The sequence below is a fragment of the Molothrus aeneus genome, chromosome Z, assembly GCF_037042795.1.
Source record: "Molothrus aeneus isolate 106 chromosome Z, BPBGC_Maene_1.0, whole genome shotgun sequence".
Classification (NCBI taxonomy): domain Eukaryota; kingdom Metazoa; phylum Chordata; class Aves; order Passeriformes; family Icteridae; genus Molothrus; species Molothrus aeneus.
The window spans coordinates 33,052,342-33,070,542 of record NC_089680.1 but is presented as its reverse complement, the minus strand read 5'-3'; the positions used below and the strand labels follow the sequence as shown (position 1 = coordinate 33,070,542).

Below are 18,201 nucleotides of genomic sequence, written 5' to 3'. Positions count from 1 at the left end.
CAGCTACTCAAAACCAGATGTTTTAGTAAGTATATTAGCAGGCAAGCGGTCTCAGCAGTGTCCTTGCGAGCAGGACAGCCTGCCGAGGCTGGCCCCGCTCGTAGCGCAGCACGGCGGCTGCGGCGGGCCCGGGCAGCGCGGCGGCGGAGCTCACAGGCGGCTGACGACAGCGGAAGCCGGGTGGCGGGGCCGGGCCGGCAGCGGGGCAGAGGCGGTGCCGGGCTGCCCTGCCCATCCCAGGACATCCCAGCCCTGCCCAGCGCAGGACACCCAAGCCCTGCACGCTCCTGCGTGCGGCAGCGGCGAGGGAGCCGCGTTGGCCCGCTCTGCCAGCATGTCTGCCCGCTGCTGCGCCGGCCAGGTAGGCTCGGGGCGCGGGGAGCGGGGCAGGTGTGGGGCGGGCGGGCGTTCCCGGGCATTCCCGCGGCCGCGGCGGGGAGCGAGGTCCCGCGGAGCCAGGCGGTGGGCGCTCCCCGCGGCAGCGGGGCCGGGGTGGGCAGGGGCCGTCCCTGCGCTGCCCTGCTGCCCTGCGGCCGCGGCTCGGCGGGCGCCGGGTCGGGCTGCGCGCCGGGCTCCCCGGGCCGCCGGCGTGGTAGAGGAAAAGCAGCCCTGCAGCGAGCCGAGGTGCCTGTCCAGGCTCTCCGAGTGCCCACGGTGGTGTTTCTGCCAGTTTCCTGGGCGGGCTCCGCTCGTCTTTCGGGAGGGAGCTGTCCTGAGGGCGCGGGTTGTGCCGAGGTGCGTGCGGACGGGCGGGAGCCGGGAGCGGGCAGCGGCATGCGGGTGGAGGCGCTGACAGGGAGAGAGGCATTCCTAAAGCCCTGCGCCGCAAAGAGCAATTCCCAAAGGGCTACGGATCCTTTGAGCTGCTGCGGGAGGCGGTTGGGTGGTAGCCCCTGGCTGCAGGTGGTGCGGAGTTCTTAAACCACATGGTATAACAAGTGGAATGCACTTAACTAATCTCATAGCCCCTGAATGCCTATCAGTGCTCAGATCCTTCCACAAACTCCTTTAAATTCGGCTTGTGGAAGGTTTCAGCATATTCAGGTGCTGGCAGAGGAAGTGAGAGATGAGAGCAAGTGGTGATGTAGGGCGGTGCAGGACCTACACTGTTCTCCTCATCTTACCATGGTACACCTGTTTTCCCATTTAAATCAATTCCATAGATGAGGGATCATGACTTGGAGGAGATAGGCAGTAGTGAGGCCCTTTCCAGATCTCCTTCTTGGTTGCACTGAAGGGAAGGACTCCGTTCCTAATGGTTGTCTCTCTGGTATGATGTTAGACATCTTCCCCAGGCACTTTATTTTGTGGTTAATTTTCATAAATCTCTGTTTCTGCAATAGAAACCCATTACTACTTCTGTCTGCAGCAGACTAGCCAGCGAGCTTATTCCTATTGTTTTACATATTTAAGTACCTTATGGTCCTAATTCTATTGATATTTCTTTTCCTTTGCTCACCCTGCTCACCCTTAGATTCTGATTATTCTCTTGCTCTTTTATGAGCCACCTGGGAAAAATGTGTATTTTCTGTAGTTTGAAATCCTGGTGTAGATTTGTTCTTTTGTCTGTGGTTCTTTCAGTCTTCAGCGGGACAGGAGGATTGCTGAGCATGCATCCACTTGCTTACCCTCTGGGAGCTGCTCTGAGCCTCTCCACACAGTCCTGTGGACCTGCAGGACAGCACTAACCACATTTGCTAATACTCTTCTTAGTGCAGGGGCCTCCCTGACTGCTGCTTCATAACCATTCTGGCAGGGTGTGAAACAAGTTGTGGAGCAGCTCGACAGAGTGAAGTTAGTAGGTGCTGCTACTACAGTGGTTCGTGGCTTTTTGCATTTTCATTGTGCATTTTCTTTTTTTTTTTGCGTGTAGCTCCCGGAGAAATAACTTAAATTACCAAGAGGATGAAACTGTTGAGATGCTCAGTGGTGAATGGCATGGCTTTTGCATGACCAACCTACCCTGTTTAGTAATCCCTGATAGTAATGTGTTTCCCTGTCAGGTAATCCCTGATAGTAATGTGTTTCATTGACACTGAAATGTCACTTTGGAGTCTGTAAAAAAACTGAACTCCTTAGTGTTGTTGAAGATAAAGCAAAAACCCTTAGGTGGATGTAGTCATAGTGCCAGAAATCTCTGGGGACATTTATTCTGCTGGCTCAAGCACTACTTTTGATGTAAGAATTATCTATGCTAAATAGGATGTATTGCTGGAGTTACACCAGCAAACAGCGTGGATAACTTTTTTACAGGCTATGGTAATAAACAATAAACCACGTTTCATTAGCATGCAGTGTCACATTTTTAAAATGAAAAATGGTCCTTGCCTTTTTTACTTGATGTATTCCAACCTTGATGAGGGCATGTTTGTATAACATGATTAATGCACAGAAAAAACCAAATGGGATAGAAGTTCTTCATTCTGTCTCATCCAAGCATCCTCAGCCGTTTTGTGGGTACTGTTAATCAAGCTGGAAAATCAAGAAGGAATTTGGCCTCTCCTTCAATGTTTCCCTGAAGATGAAGTTAACCCTGTGTCCAGAAAGAGAGATTAAGTGCTTGAGGAAAGATGAAACTTTTGTAAAAGTTATACAAAACAACTCTCATGTTAGGTCCCTCATTTTTTCCTAAAATACAGTAGTTTAATGTGCTTGATGTCCTCTAGTGTGAGGAGTTTTTTGTGGTATTTTTGCCTTGTTGATATCTTATGCATGCCTCTGTCTTTGGATCTGCTTTCCTAGAGCTGAATGAGAACTTTAGTATTGTCTTTCTGAGCTATTTAAGTGCAGTTGTCATTTGTGTGTAATTGCCATTTGTCTGTTGCTGATATGAAAATTTTATTGTAAGTTAACATGACAATTAATTTTCACTCAAAAAAATTTCCCTGGTGCGAAGTGGATGATGTGTGATTGGTACTTTCTTAAGTCAGACCATGCTAAATGTCTGGTTGATGGTTCCTGTCAGAATGAATGCATCCAGGTTTTGCAGCCCAGATTCCTGTTGTTACAGGATATAGCAGCGAGCTGACAGACTGCAGTGTGCATCGGTTATGCTGATTTTGCATTTGCAAAATTGTTTAAAATTATCTTACCGGACCTTACTCTGTGACTTGCATCCTTGCCAGGCAGACCCTGGAAACTTACTTTGAAGGAATTTGGCCATTTATAAACTTTTATTTCTGCAGTTGTTTTTTACTGAGCAGTGTACAACCTTGCTTTGAAGATAATTGTGATATTTAGATTTCTGAGCTGTAATAAGCTTAAATGTTTCTTCTTTTGCTTGTGTCTCATTGATAGACCTATTTTTAGAATGCAGTGAGAATACAGTTTGGCTAGGGCCTTCACAATGCTTTTGATTACATAAAAACTCCGCTTAAATTGACAGGAAACTGGATTTTCTATTTGGCTTTTCTTCACTAGTGATTCTCAAGAGAATAAAGTTGAGATCATGGTTAAAGAAAGCAGCTGTTGCAGAAAGTCTTTATTACAACGAATATGTTTTTTCCAGAGTTAAATAAATGTAATTTAGATCGTTAACATTCATTTTGGGTGGATGGTATCTTGTAGCTGGGTTGTTCAAGTAGATGAATTTTCCAGTTAGAACTGATAGCTATTCAAGTTTAGGTAGCTCTTTTTGTAGGTCTGTTAAATCTTGAGAGATGTCCTTAATAGTGTTCTGCACTTAGAAATCATATCAGGTAGTAAATAAAAGATGTGCCAAAAGTAAGAATATCAAGTTTTCATTTTCTACCCAGAATTCTAATTATGATGGTTTTTTTTTAAAAAAAAAGAAAAAAAAGGGGGGGTAAAAACAGTGCTGCTATATTTTTAAGGTTGACATTGGCCCATCTTTTGACTTCTGTGACTCATAGCTTCTGGGGAAAGGAGGGATATGCCTGTGCGCTCCAGCCTCTCTGGTGCTGCCTGTTTGCATCTGCAGGTTGAGAATGGGGCTTGCACTCCTGTCCCCCATGGTCTCCTCTTTTCATTACATGGTGGAAAGGGTGGTTCTGTCCCCATCATCCAGATTTGTGTCCTCTGAGGTCACAGGAGCATTGCAGGACGTATGTGTAGTGTGGTGTACCACAGTGCTGAGGGATGGTGCCATGCTGTTCCTGGCTTCACTCCACATGGTGCTCCCAAAAATGCTATCTCTTGTTCTGCAAATGGTCTTCCTAGGTGCCAGGGGTTTGTTTAGTGTGTTTGACCTGAACTTTTAGCTGCAGGTTTCCACACCTCTGCCACTGCTGTTATTAATTGTGATAGAAGGTGAAACTAGCTGTCTGAGGTCAGATGTAGGGTATTGCAGTGTACTCCAATAAGTTAGGAAAAAAAGCCTGGTGAAGGACTATTTTCCCTGTTTGCAGAAACATGGAGTTGTTGCTTTAAATAAATGGTTTCCTGAATAATTGAATTAGCAAAGCCTGATTTCCTGCAGCTTTGTCCATTGAGGTTGGTCTCTCAGGCTGATTCCCTTTCTAATAAATATAAAGTTGCGTTACAACCTTTTCCTTGGTTAGGGTTGAGAGATCATTTTTTCCTCTACTAAAATTTTAGCCTCTTTTCCAGGAAACTTTAAAAACTTATCTTGGAGGTTTCATCTGTCTGCCATAGCAGGATAAAATTTACTGCTGGATTCAAAAGTGATCAAAATGGGAAGGAAAAGTGACCAAAAGATGGGGAGATCCTGTTAGTGTTGTATAATTTGACATTGCATTTCTAGGTTGGAATCCTTTCCCTGTCACTGCATAAGAGGGAAAAGACGGTCTGTCTCATTTCTGCCTGATTTCCAATGGCTTCCTATTTTATTAGACTTTATCTCTTGCATCCCATGAGTTGTTGTATTGTGGGCTTAAAGAAATGCCTTAAATACCCATAGCTTTGGAGCTGTGGAGTGAAGGCAGTATAAGAGCAGGGCCTTCACTTTTAAGGGCAAGGGGGTATTTTTTCTATTTTTCTGCCAAAGGATCTAAACACTACTGCCAGTTTTATTTTAGTTTTTGCAAGTGTGGTTGTTCCAGGATATGTTTTTCCTGTTACTGGAGCTTTCATTGCAATGGAAGCACTTGCAGTTTTAGGTACAAGACCTAGTTAATTCAGGGATGAAAGGCTGAGCTGTGACTACGGTGGAAGCTGTAGGTCTCGTTGGAGCTAGTGGCTGCTCTCATCCCAGACACATGCTGAGGTTGCATGGTGTTCTCAAGTTAGCCATGTGAAGGTGCTTGGACCTTAGGTTGCTTCCTGTGTCCTTCTCAAGGACCTCAGTCAGTGGTGCTTCCATTTCTTTCTCCACCATTAGGGTGCAGGCCCTAATAGGTCTTAGCATGTTGAATGCCTGCCCTCCAAGATGTTTAGTCTGCAGCTGACCATTCTGTTGATGGGATTTGACCTGCTGCCTTGTTAAGTTATCCAGGAAATAAGCTTCAGCATCAGCATGTTACAGCATGAGGGAGTGAGGCACTGGGCCAGCCAGAGCTGGGGGGGACTGTAGGGTGTGCCTGTGATGGAATGTGGGGGAGGTGGCTCTGTACCCATTTTGAAGGGAGACCTACACACCAGCCATCTCATCATCATTTTAATTAGTGGTAGCTACGCAGGAACTAGTCTTTGCAGTTTAGTAATTGGATAATCCAGCAATTAAAGATGGTGTGTGCTCAAGTACTTAAGCATATAAATGTTAACAGTCTGAGCGAATAAAATTTTACTCTTCTTTCTGCCCAGTAGCACTGATCTAAAATACATCAACCTGAGTTTTAACAGGAACTGTTCTTCATGTTTTCTGGAAAGACCTGTCTCAAGGGTTTTTCTCTTGGCTTATTACCGTCACTGGCAAAACAGTGGTTCAGGAATACTTCCTATATCAGGAAGATGTAGGCATTATATTTAAAAATGCTCATCAAGAAGCAATGTCAGGATGTGAGCAGGCTCCACTTTGAACCTGCTGCTCAGGAATAGTGTGTATTGATGTAAACTGAAACACCTTTAGCAATGCTTTGAACAAGTAGGATTTTTTTTTAATATGAAGGGATGAGCAAGAGTTAGGGCTTTGCACCAGTTTATTGGCTTTTGTCTCTTTGTACAAAGTGTTAATGTCTTTTTTGTCTTTTTTTACTCCCCAAAGTCCTCTTGGACTCAGTACTGAAACCATCTTTTAAAGACTCAGCATGTTTGTGAAACATCTCAAAGCTGTCTGTTCATTCAAAAGCAAAGCAGCTGTTCCAGCTATGTGCTTTTAAGCCAACGCATATGAAAATTTCATTTTTAACTGCTTCTTCACTCCAGTGGTACATGGACTTGGGCAGATACTGCCCTGCATTTTGTTCTCTGTACCTGGTGATGTGGCATGTTATACCATGTGCCATCCTACCTCTAGAGTTTGGGTCTAAAACGTCAGAGCTAACCTGGAGAAAATCTGCTCTCTGTATGAAGTGATGGCCCCAGCTGTGAGGCATTGCCACAGCTCACTTCTTTTTCATCTTTCAGTTGCTCAGTTACTATCTCCTCTGCTGTGAAAGTCTGAGAAGTGGCGGCAGCATGAGCTTAAACTACCCGCAGATGAGAATACTGTGAAATGTGTAATTATAGGAAAGGACAGCTGAACCTGTCACCCAACAGAGGTTGCTCTCAGTGAAAAATGTCCAGGGATCAATGCAAAGGAAATTCAGGATCAGGTCTAACTTGAGAGGATCTTTAAAATTGCTCCCAGAAACAATGGGCGGATAAAAGGACTGGTGAAGCTGAGACTGCTATTGAAGTAGATGTAACCTGAATGGCAAAAATACAGCTTTTTAAGTGCAGCCATGTAGCTGGTTGCCCACCTTGTTTGTGGAGTGCTGCAAGGCTGGATCCCACCCCTTTGTGGCTGTATGCTGGAGAGAGGAGTCAGGTGACTTGATGGACTCTTTGCTGCTGGACAGCCATGGTTTTGTAGGAGAGACTGGGTAAAATTGAAATTTTTGGGGAGGAAAAAGACTCTGCAAAACTTAGCTGCTGGGAGGAGAAGTCTTAAAGTCTTCAAATGAGACTGAGGGTAAATGTTTTGGTTTCCTTCTCTGATGAGCCTGGAGAAAAGACCAGGAAATTAAAAGGTTGTCTAAGCTAGTAAAGAAAGCCTCACCAGGAGCCAGTGCTTGGGAAACTGTAGCAGACAAATTAGAAGGTAGGGTTTTTTTCACTTTGCAGTGTCAGATTTAAGTAACCACAGGGATGGACAGTTTTCCTCATACTGCTCTCAAATCCAGATGGTCTGTGCTAATGGAAAATAGCTCAGTAGAGGAGATGGGTGATATGATACCCTGTGAGACTTAGATCAGACTAAACAATCGACTTGATTTTTCCAAAATCATCAGGACAAGAGCAGTTGAGCAGACTTGAATTTGGGCATTTTGCAGTGATGTTATTTTCTAATGCTGAGCTGAGTCACCACTCAGAAATGTTTGTGCAGAGCGACAGAAGCGAATCATCTTCAGCCCAGTGTAGCTTTCTTGCCTAGGTTTAGAGCTGCTTGTTGCTGCACGGCAGTTCTGCCCCGTCCGTGGTGGCTGAGGGCAGGAAAGCCTCACCAGAAAGCACGTCTCAGGCAGCATCTGGGCTGGCGTGGCTTTTCTCTGAAATCTGTTTCAATTTTGCACAGTTCGCAGTGTGACATGCGCTCCTCAAAATAGGTCGTCAGTTGATTAACTGGTGTGTTGGTTCACAAAGCCTCTTGGCTTAAGTCACATGGTGAGTCTGAATATTAAATAACAAGCAGTGGAAAGCCAGTTATGTCAGACAAAAGACAAAATAAGGCCTCCTTTTTGGTGAATTTAGTTACTTCAGAGGGACAAACAGCTGCGTAATCATGTGACCCATTGAAGAAGCTTTTGGAAAATGCATATCAGCAGTCGATTTTCAGTAATAGTCTGAGACCAGCTCCTAACACTCAGGACACCTGGCATCAGACCTCTTGTTTTCATGAACCACTAATGCACTAATGAAATATTTGCGTGTAGATGCTCTTTCCTGAAACCAAGAGTCCAAGCAAAGGTGGATGTGTGGTCACTTCAGGATCTTTTTCATGCAGGGCTGGCTGCTTTGCCTGCCCAGCCTGTTTGGATGTTGCCTGCAGCTGAGAGAGTAGATGTTTGGGTGTTTTCGATAGACACTGCTGTTAACAGCTTGGTGACTGCATTATCTGCAAATCTTATGGCCCAGATAATGCTGGTAGTCAAGTAACCGGGCAATGCATGAAAAACTAAGCTGCTATAGGCTCCCATGAAAAGAAGCTTCGGCAAGGCACATTCCTGTGCTCCATGGACAGGCTGGAAGGCACGCATTCTCCCGTCTCCCCCGTTGCTCTCGCCAGGCTGTCAGTTAGGAAGGAAGAAATGAAAAGCTGCTAAGTCTTCATTTCATTAAAGAATGCAGTTTTTTTCCCCATTGTGGTCTTATCCCCTTTGATTTTTACCATTTCTGCTGAAGTCTCCCAAAAGGAAATTCTTTGTTGTGATAAGCTTGCCTAATGGTTTGTATAATTTTGAAATACCATAGGCTATTTTGGGCAGTGATCCTGAAACTCTTCACTTTAATAACTACACAAAGTATTTTCTAAAGCCTTTGAAATATTTTTGGAAACGTATGTGGAAAATACATTCTTAAAATCTCACTGTCTCTATAAAAGCAGCAGGCAAGATAGGTTCTCTTACTTTCAGTCTTGTATGTAAACAGTTACATGTGCTTAACATTACTCTCATAGCCCATTCCACTGATTTATCAGATCGCATCACAACTTGCAAAAATCAAGACTTGAGTGTGTGGCAGATGTTAAGTGTGTGTTGGCAGAGTACTTACTGTAGGGAACCGATAGCTGGCTCGCAAGGTGGTAAGCCTGCTTTTACCCTGTTTTATTAACCTATCTAACTCTTGTTAACCATAGGTGCTCCCCAGGCTGTTGTAAGATGGGGCTGTTCAATGTGTCTGTGCCTGCCAGTACTTGGAAAGTGGTTTGCACGAGCTGGGGTTCTTACGTGTCTGCTTACTTCTGCTCTTTACTGGGTGAATGTCAAAATTATTGTTCCTTGCATTGGCAGGTACCTACAGCACTCAAATTGAATGAGTGCTGTAGGAAAGCGCCCCTGGAAACATCTGCTCAGAGAAGGGAGAAGGTGTGTAGGACAGCTGCAAAGCATTCACCTCTGCTTTCCCCTCCGCCTGTGCACTGTGCCCTCACATGAAGTGGTAGAACTGTTGCTGCTGATGTGTAGTAAATCAGCAGCTCAGAAGGGTTGATATGTGACTTCCACAACTTGCCACTAGGTTGCTTGATTTGGTCACCCGCAGCAGAAGAAAGAACTGTCAGGGCTCATGAGTGCTGGAGCAGGGGTAAGAGTGGGCGAGCGGCTGGCAGAGGCGTCACACATCAGTGTCAGTTGGAAGGGACCCACCAGGATCATTGAGTCCAGCTCTTACGTGAATGGCCTATGTGGGGATCATACCCACAGCTCTGGTGTCATTGGAACAACGGCTGGTTGAGCCTGGGGTTGTTAAGCCAGCCTGGCTACCAGAAGAAAAGGCTGTGAAACTGTTTGAATATATTTTAACAGAAATATTTCCCACACAGCTTTCCACAGCTGCTGTTGTGAAACCAGTCAAGTCAGCCATCATCCAGGCAGTTCAAATCTGTTTTCAAGTATGTTAGGCTTTCAGATTCTGGGGTCTCGGGCAAGTTGGCACTGTACTCTCTGCGTTCTGAATGAGTAGCATGGAGCAAAGCAGGCAGCTAGTCCACGCTGTTGTGTCCTGGTGGGTTAGTGTGAGCGAGCTGGCTGATGGTAACTGTTTGTGGAAAGCATAAATATTTGCCCACTGTTTGTAATTATTGTCAGACTGCGGTGTTCACCCTGGTGAGGAGATGTAAAGCTAGAGAGAGATGAGCTGGGCTGGCTGTGCTTGCTGCCTAACTTTGGATAGAGAGGGACTTGAAACCAGGATAACAAACTCCTGGTGGAGCAGCCTGGCTTTCAGGTGCTGTTGTGCTGGGCTTTTGGAGAACATGGGCTTGGGGTGCTGGTGAGACTCTGAGGGAGTACATACATACAGACCTGTGCATACAAGGCCTGCCTGCTGGTAGTGTTCACAGACCATCATTGTTGGGTTGTCTCTGTCCTAAAAACTGCACAGCATCTTCCTCCTGCAGAGCCCCATTCTTTGGAGCAGCTTTTATTTATAAGTGTAATCTGTAAAAGATTTTTGACGTTACTTTCTTTTTTTCCCAGTCTGTTTTTTATAACATGACAAAAATTTGTTGCTGGCTTGCAGTGAGTTTTGAGCCCTTGTGCAGACCATTGCTGCAGTCAAAAGGCAAAGGAGAAGTGAGATGGGCCATGCCTGCAGTAAAGGATGTGGCATCAGTGTGTCTGTGCAGCTTAGCTCCAAATTGACCAAAACCTTAACAGAGAACTCTTTGTATATGTGGGCTTTGAAGTCTTGTCACTCAAAGATAATATCTTTGAAACCTCTTGGGTCAGTAGGTTGTGGTCAGCATCTTAATCTTTAGAACAGAGACTGTTCTCATTTATTTTTGGATAACACCTATTTCATTGTGGCCTACTCTGGAATGTTAGAGGTACAGTTTAAAAAAGAAAAAAAAAAAAAACCCCTCACAAAAAAACCCCAAACCACCAAATTTGAGGCTGTGGCTGAATAGTCTAACCAACTTTCTATGGTTTCCATGGCTTTTCAGAGTGCTTGAAGAGGTGCATGTGGAACAAGATGGAAATCGTGCTATTTTTCACAAATATTTCCTATTTTTAGGGTACGTGCTCAGTAATAGAAACTATCATTAAGGTCTAAGTAATGTGGAAAAGTACATAAATGACTTACATATTCTGTTTAAGCATTTGTTGCTTTAAGTAGCAGCTGCAGTGACCCAGGAGTAGAGTAGCAGACATTGCTGGATGTAGATGAGGTTTTACTGGCAGAGCTCTCTAGCACCTGGTGTAGGAAAATGTTTTTCTCCTTACAAATGCCTAAGCTGCATACCTTTTTACTTCCATACTGTAGTTGTTATGCTAAGGCAAGCAGTTCAGGATCCAATCCAAAGTTCAGTATCCTTTTGGATACTTTGGATTGGGCTGATACCAAATCCTTTCATGTTAAAAGGTCCTTTTTTTTAAAAAAAATACTACTTTTTTGTTGTTGCCGTTAAAATTCTGAAGTGGGTAAATTACACATTTCTGGTATGCATTTGTTTTGAAATGTTACCGCATTTGTTTGCTGAGTCAGTAACTTGCTGTAGCTTCCCTATATCCTGGACTTATATTCCTTATATCCTGGACCTGTGTTGATGCTCTAAAAGGCAATGTAATTTCACTACCTATAAAAAATAGAATTGCCATTCAGCCATTAGAGCCTTCTATTTTGAAAGCATACTTGCATGATGTGGTTTTGCACATAGTATTTTTAATTTCCAGCTTAGGTGCCAACATGAGCCCATTCTATTTATTCCCCATATCGGGAGCTCTGTGTTTTGGGCAGGATTTCTGTTCTGCAGTAGCAGCAGTTTTAGCAGCTGCATGCTTTGGGGCCCCATCTTCTCTGGCGTGAGATCCAGTGGTGAAGTGAGAGAAGAGCAGCATGGGGGCTGGGTTGGACTGTGCCCATTTTATGTCTTCTGCAGCTCAAGAGCTGCTCTTGAGAAAGGGAAGGGCCTGTCTGCCACCCCCTTCCAGGGGGCTGGAGGCAGGTAGTACGACCTTGAATGTTGCAGAGATAGTCATAGCAAGGAAGTGATAAACTGGGAGTCTTTTCAAGAGACTTCTTCAGAATGATTTGAGGCTCTTTGAACAGCCAATCTGGTTGTGATATTCTGTGGAGTTAGATATAGTTGTCTGCCAATACACATGAAACCCCCTCCCCTTTATCAGACAAGTCCTTGATGCTGGAAGAGGAAGTGTCCTGGGAGGAAAACAGTGCATGATGCTTGGGTGCCTGAAGACACATACAACCAATGAAGTTTGCCTGGACTACTCAAATGTGGCACCTTGTGGATTTTCAGTCTTTGGCAAGCATCCACCTTATACAACTGCTTGCAGAAAGTAGAAGGTTCTCTGAGTGTTCCCGTGAGCCCTTCAAAAACGAGGAAGCACCAGTAAGAAGCAGCCTTGGTGTGCTGGAGTGCCATGCTCTGGCAGCTCACCATACCTAGCCTCAGGGAGTGCCTGGAAAATGGTAGTGTAGCAGGGTGAGGTTACTCTGGGTTGGCAGCAATGAGACCTGGGAGGGCGGCTCCCTGCTCCTGGCTGCCTGCTGATGTCCAAAAATCCCTCCTGTGGTCATGGTTGGTGGGTTAAGCACACACAGGAACCATATGGAGCTGCTGCCTGTTGCAAGGAAGGGCCTAGCCATGGACAGTGCTGCCTTATGTATATAAGTAAGGCTTACCTTTGTGTTTTATATATGGCTTTTCTAAAAGTAGAAGGCAGGGAAGGTGAATCCAGGTTCTTTGAAAGTCAATGATACTGCTGACAGCAAGAAAATAATGAACCTCAATCTAGATCCCTTTCAGGATTTATTCAGTACCTTTATCCTCGTTGAATAAAATAATTACATGGGTTTGCTATATTTTGTGGATTTTATCTTGGTGGACCCTCAGTTGCTGGTAGAAAACTAAAATACACAGGGAAATCTGTCTCTCATCTTTAGCAAATCTGGGAAAGCTGGACACTGATATGCTTCAAACTAGTGAGTTTTGATAATCAAGACAGACTGCTTCCACTTAAATGCTGCTCAGCTGGGAGGAGAGGACTTGAGAAATTCTGGAGTTTTTCAGGAAGTCTCCCAGCTGTCTAACTTTTGCAATAGAAACCTTAAGATGGAGGGTTTGGGTGGATTTTTGACTTGTGTTTTTTGCCTTACGTTTCAGCTGGCCTGCTGCTGCGGTACTGCTGCTTGTTCCTTGTGCTGCAAATGCTGCCCCAAGATAAAGCAGTCAACCAGCACCCGCTTCATGTACGCGCTTTACTTCATCCTGGTGACCATCATCTGCTGTGTCATGATGTCCACAACAGTAGCTAATGAAATGAAAACTCACGTAAGTAGCAGGGATGGGGTGACTGCTGCCCCTGGAAGAAAACGGGACTCCTTCCACAGCTCTTTGTGTACAGGGGTGCTCCCTCAGAAGAGGTGGTCAACTTCCTCCACCCATCCACTTCAGAACACCGATGGGATGATTTTCCATGCTCAATCTCTTGATTTTTCCATGCTCACATCTTCCTGTCACCCACTGAGCATGTTTCACATCAGGAAGAGCCAAGGCCTAGCATCCTTCCTCTCAGGTGCAGAAATCTGCTGCAGTCAACCCACCCCAGGTTTGCTATGCAGGCACTGTCACAGGAGGGAAAAGTATTGGGGAACTTGTTTTAATAGAAAAGATCAGTTCAGTCTAACCTTGATTTTTGTCTCTGGCAACTTGTTTAGCAGCAGAAGCAGCAAATTAGAAAATAATTCTTCAAGTGTTGCAATTTTAATTCTGCCTTCCTGGTGTGACAGACTGCTGCAAAGCACAATGCTGCAGAGCCTCTACAAGGGGCTTTCTTCAGTGTGTGTTGTTGAGTCATTGTGTTCACATGACCTCTAACCACAGCAAATATTGTTCATCTCTAATTGTCTTTTTAATTAGAGAGCTTCAAAAGCATGAAAGGAGTTGTGGCTGAAGCTGGACTTTAAAACTCAGGTTTCTTTCAGAGTCTTAATATAACTTTCCTAAGCTAAATGCTCACCAGCCTGCTTGTGCTCACACACTGGTCCTGTTGTACCACATATTTGGTTTGGCTTCATAAGCCACCCAAGTAGCACAAATCCTCTCCCTCACCCACTACTAACTACAATAAAAAAACTCTGCTTTTAACTAGAGGGAACAAGGGCTGCATTGCTTAATTCTTAAAAATGAAGATGCATCAAATGCATCATTGGGCCTGCTCTGGCAGTTGTGTATGTGCTTGTCCTGGAGGCTCAGAAGGCTTCCATCAGTGGGAGCATCTTGTTGTTTGGTGCCCCTTTCCTAAGAGAGTGAGGTTGCACAGCGAGACCTCTTTCCTCATTGAACCAGTTGCTGAACAAGCTGATGCCCTGGTTACGTTCTGCACTTGACTTCTGGTTGTCTCTGAAACAACCAGAGCATCCCAGATGAAGGAGCTGGTGGCAGCACCCCCTTCCTGCAACACAGATGAACCAGTGGGTTTATACCAGGCTAACTGGGGGCTTCTCTGCTCTGCTGCCTGTGACCTTTCTGTCTTCTGATTGTACCTTCTCTGTATGTTCTGTCCTAATTTTCTTTCATTTAATAGCACTTTGCATGAGTTATCCTAGTGCTCCATTTTACCCCAGGCCACCAGAAGCTGATGACCACCCTGTAGGAGCACCCGGGACAGATGTGATGCTTGCCTGTAAGCTGTGACTTAAAAACTGTTCAACATGTGCGTGCTGAAATTGCTTGCCAGGAATTGCTTTGACTTACTAGATGCTTAACTTGGCAATAAAGTGAATAACCCAAGGAACTTAAGTGTGTGGGAGACAAATTATGTGCTTATATCCAAATTTCATAAAGTTCTTTTCCATCAGTAGTGTGGTTTTAATGCAGCTTGTATCCCTAACAAAAAATACTCTTTATCCAACAGAGAAGTGATTCAAGAAGCCTTCAACAACATGCTTTTCAGTATTGCCAAATTTCTTTTCCAGTTTATAGTCCTGAAGCTCAGTGTGGGAAGAAATGGCACAAAGAGTAGCTGTTAGTTTGAAGTGGAAGGATAATCACTGTCTTAGTTTAGAGCATTTGATGTCTTTGAATGGGAAATGGACTATCTGAAAGTAGGCTTTCTTTATGTGCTTTCTAATTTAATAATTATGTTCAGGGCTGTTAAGAGTTCAAAGAACCCTGAAGCTAATTCAGCACAGTTTTGATAGAGTGCACCTTGAAAATACTTACTCATACTAACCAGTCTCAGCTTCTCAGTGATGAGCTGTGTTTTGGAAGTGCTGTGCACTTACTGATTCCTTTGCTTTTGGCCGGGTCATGGAACACTCCCAGCTCCTGAAGCCAGACTGTAAGCAAATGCTTTGCATGATACTTTTGGGACCTCACCCTCTCCTTTTTTTTTTTTTTTTTTTTTTTTTTTTTTTTTTTTTTTTTTTTTGAGAGAAAACAGATTTTGATTAATTTTAATCAAGATTTTTTTTTTAATTGTATTTAGGTAAAGAATGTCAAATTTCAAATTGTAGTGCAGTCCTTTTTGGAGCTGTAATCTTGGCTAGAAACATGTGTCTCCTTTACCAGTTCAAATACTCATGCTGATCTTACATGGAAGGAATCTCTCGTTTGTCAGTGAGAGGTGTTTTTTTCTCTTTGGTTGGTTTGCTGTAAGTTCCCAAGTATACAGTAGTAGACCTCTGGGGAAAGAAGCAAGAGGCAGTGGAGGAACAGGGAAGAAGTTGATGGTTATTTGCAGAAAAATTTCAGATAGTAAAATGTGAAATATATTTTGCAAGAGCAATGTTGCATATCAAGGCAAAAGACTTGGTATTCATCAATCAAGACATGTGAGCTCAGTGACAGGGACAGAAGTACAGAAAGGACCAATATGAAGTTACACTGCATATTGTGCTTGTATACCTTGATCCATATATTTTTTCTTTTTTCCAGTTATGCTGTTTTTTTAAAAAACCAGATACAGCTTTACTCACATGTGTTCTCTTGAAGCAAAAAATGGCATCTTACAGGCTTGGAAAGGATAATTTAGAGAAGGAAAGGGAAAAAATTGTTTTGGTCTCTCAAAACAATGTTTAGATTTTTTTTTAATTTAAATTTTTAATGTTAAAGCTCTTTCAAAACTAGTGGTTTCAGTCTGAAAACATCCATGTCCTACTTAATTAATGAAAAGAAAAATAAGAAATACATTTTGAGGAAAATGAACACCAGTAAAACTCAGTTTAGTTGTGTGAAAGCATTTCAGTACAAGGTGGTCACATGTCCCAGCAAAACTTACTTTCAGGCTTATTTCCCCTGCTAGGTTTATATCTTGGCCCTTAGCTGCATTATTGCATGTTAAACACCAAGTATGCTACCAAAAATAAGGGCTCTGAGTGCAGATGCCCATTGCATATTTCTGATAAAAATTTAGCCAAAGATTCATGATGGTATGTTCCGATCTGATTGTTTCTCGGTTTATTTAATTTCTCAGCTGCACAAGACAGGTGATTTTACATGGGGATTTTTGCCCTTGCTTTCCCACCTACATAGATTTTCACTCATGCATCCTTAACAAAGTTTGCCTGCCATATTCTCCCTCCTTGGATGAGGACATCCAGATGGAAGCAGGTCCTCCAGGGCTGTTTCTGCACACTTCTCCCTTCCTGTTCCCCTGGGATGTGCTTTGCCACACTCCTGCACTCACACATTCGGGTGCTGACAGACCCCACCTGGGGCTGGCCAGGCACCACGATGGTTCTGTGTGCTTGCAGCTTGCACTGAGAGGAGAGCAAGTTCAGGACATCGTGTTTCTGTAGATGCTGCTCCGATGTTGATCATCTCTGAGGGCTGCAGTGCGTGCTGGAAGATGGCCAGCTTTGCTGTGATAACATCATTGCTTGCACAGCAGCTGAGGCATTCGTGTTATTGGAGCAGATACTGAGTTTCTGCAACAAGAATGCTTTGTCCTCTGCTCCGAGGCCAAAGAGTTTAACTACTGCTGCTTTTAAAGGTACAAAAGTAACTATTTCACTGTATCTTGGCAAATAACAAATATGTGACTTAATGGCTATTGAAAGTACCCAGCATGGTAAAGCACATAGGGTGGGCAGCCTTCTCAGCAGCTGAACATGTTTCAGAGATATAGATTGAAAAAACATTAGTCTTTTTTTGTCTATCAATGAAGTCACGTAAGCCTTGATACATCGTTCCCAGCAGTAGACCATCCTTTCACAAAAACATAGTGTTTTTATTACACCAGTCCTGTTGTACCCAGCACTGTGCTTGTGTGTTGTTCCTGTTAAGGTCTCCAAGAGTTTGGTTTTATTCTTGTTTTGTTCCTTCAGGACCGTAGATCTCCTAAAAGACCATTCAGTCTCATGGGACTGTTTCTGTGGCCATCACTTTTTACTGCTTAGTGTGATGAATACTACATGGTGGCTAAACTCTTTGTTGCTTATGTAGGGCAAACTGAGCTATTGTTCTTGTGAATCCATCCATTTTCTGTCAGCCAGACCTGTAATGAAGTTAATACTTACAGGAGGAAAGAATGTATAGGTTCAAAAATCCCATCAAGATTTCTATAGAAACCTATGCAATTAAAGAAGGTGCCTATTTATAGCTACCCATAGATCTGTTTCTAATTAGCTAGTCAGTTAATCAAGTTCTGAATATTTTTGTTTTGTTGTGTTTTGTTCTGAATGTCTTGTAAGTAAAGTGAACAGATCTTGTAAAAATCTGTCTCCTTGGTAAGTACTATCATCAATGTCAAACAAATAAGTAATTTTCCCAGAAATATTTTTAGTTCAATATTATGCCATTTTCTAACCTTTCCTGATTGATGGTTATTATAAGCAAAGAACAGGAAAGCATTAATTGATAGCCCAGTTGCTTTCCCTGGCATTGTTGTGGCCCCTTGGCTTGCCCTGGCATCACCGTAGCTTTGAGAGTTCTCATAATTATTCCATTCAATCCATTTGCTTGTTTTGAATGCTGGCATGTTTTCCCAGTCTGACATTTCATTGCTTTCCAAGACCTGGGAAAAGTGTTGCTGATGCTCCAGACAATTTCTCAGGAGCTTTCCAAAAACTCTTGGATGCAGGTTAGCCACAGCTACTTTAATGTCCAGCTTCTTTATGCAGTGGCTACTAATCTCTGAGTTACTGCTGAAGGAGCAGCTTGGAGTGGCCCAGCTTGAGTCCCTTCTTGTAACACCACAGAGCTGTGCTGTTGGTGATGAAACAGCAGATGAAACAGCAGTTTTCATCTCCTCAGTGGGTTCTAGCCCACCAAAAATCAGCTCCAGATTGTAGTTAGGTTTGCTACCCTCAGCTCAGCCACACAAGTGCTGCAGTGAGCTCCTCTTTTTGAGAAACTGCCAGGAGGGTCGTTGAGCCCCTGACTGGTTTGGAGTCCTGGAACATGGATTGGAGTTGCATACCCTGCTGAAAGAGGTAGGCTTTCAGAGCCTGGTGGCTGGA

The 18,201-nt window shown here is 43.9% G+C and overlaps 1 protein-coding gene across 1 annotated transcript in view; it reads left to right on the top strand.

Annotated features, from left to right (window-relative positions):
• The first annotated feature begins 332 nt into the window (after positions 1-332).
• SERINC5 (serine incorporator 5) overlaps positions 333-18,201 on the top strand; it is a 34,473-nt gene continuing 16,604 nt past the window's right edge. The window contains exons 1-2 of the mRNA XM_066569401.1: positions 333-361; positions 12,902-13,069. Of these exons, the coding sequence (XP_066425498.1) occupies positions 335-361; positions 12,902-13,069 (195 nt within the window). The 5' untranslated portion in view covers positions 333-334. The remainder of the gene's footprint in view (positions 362-12,901; positions 13,070-18,201) is intronic.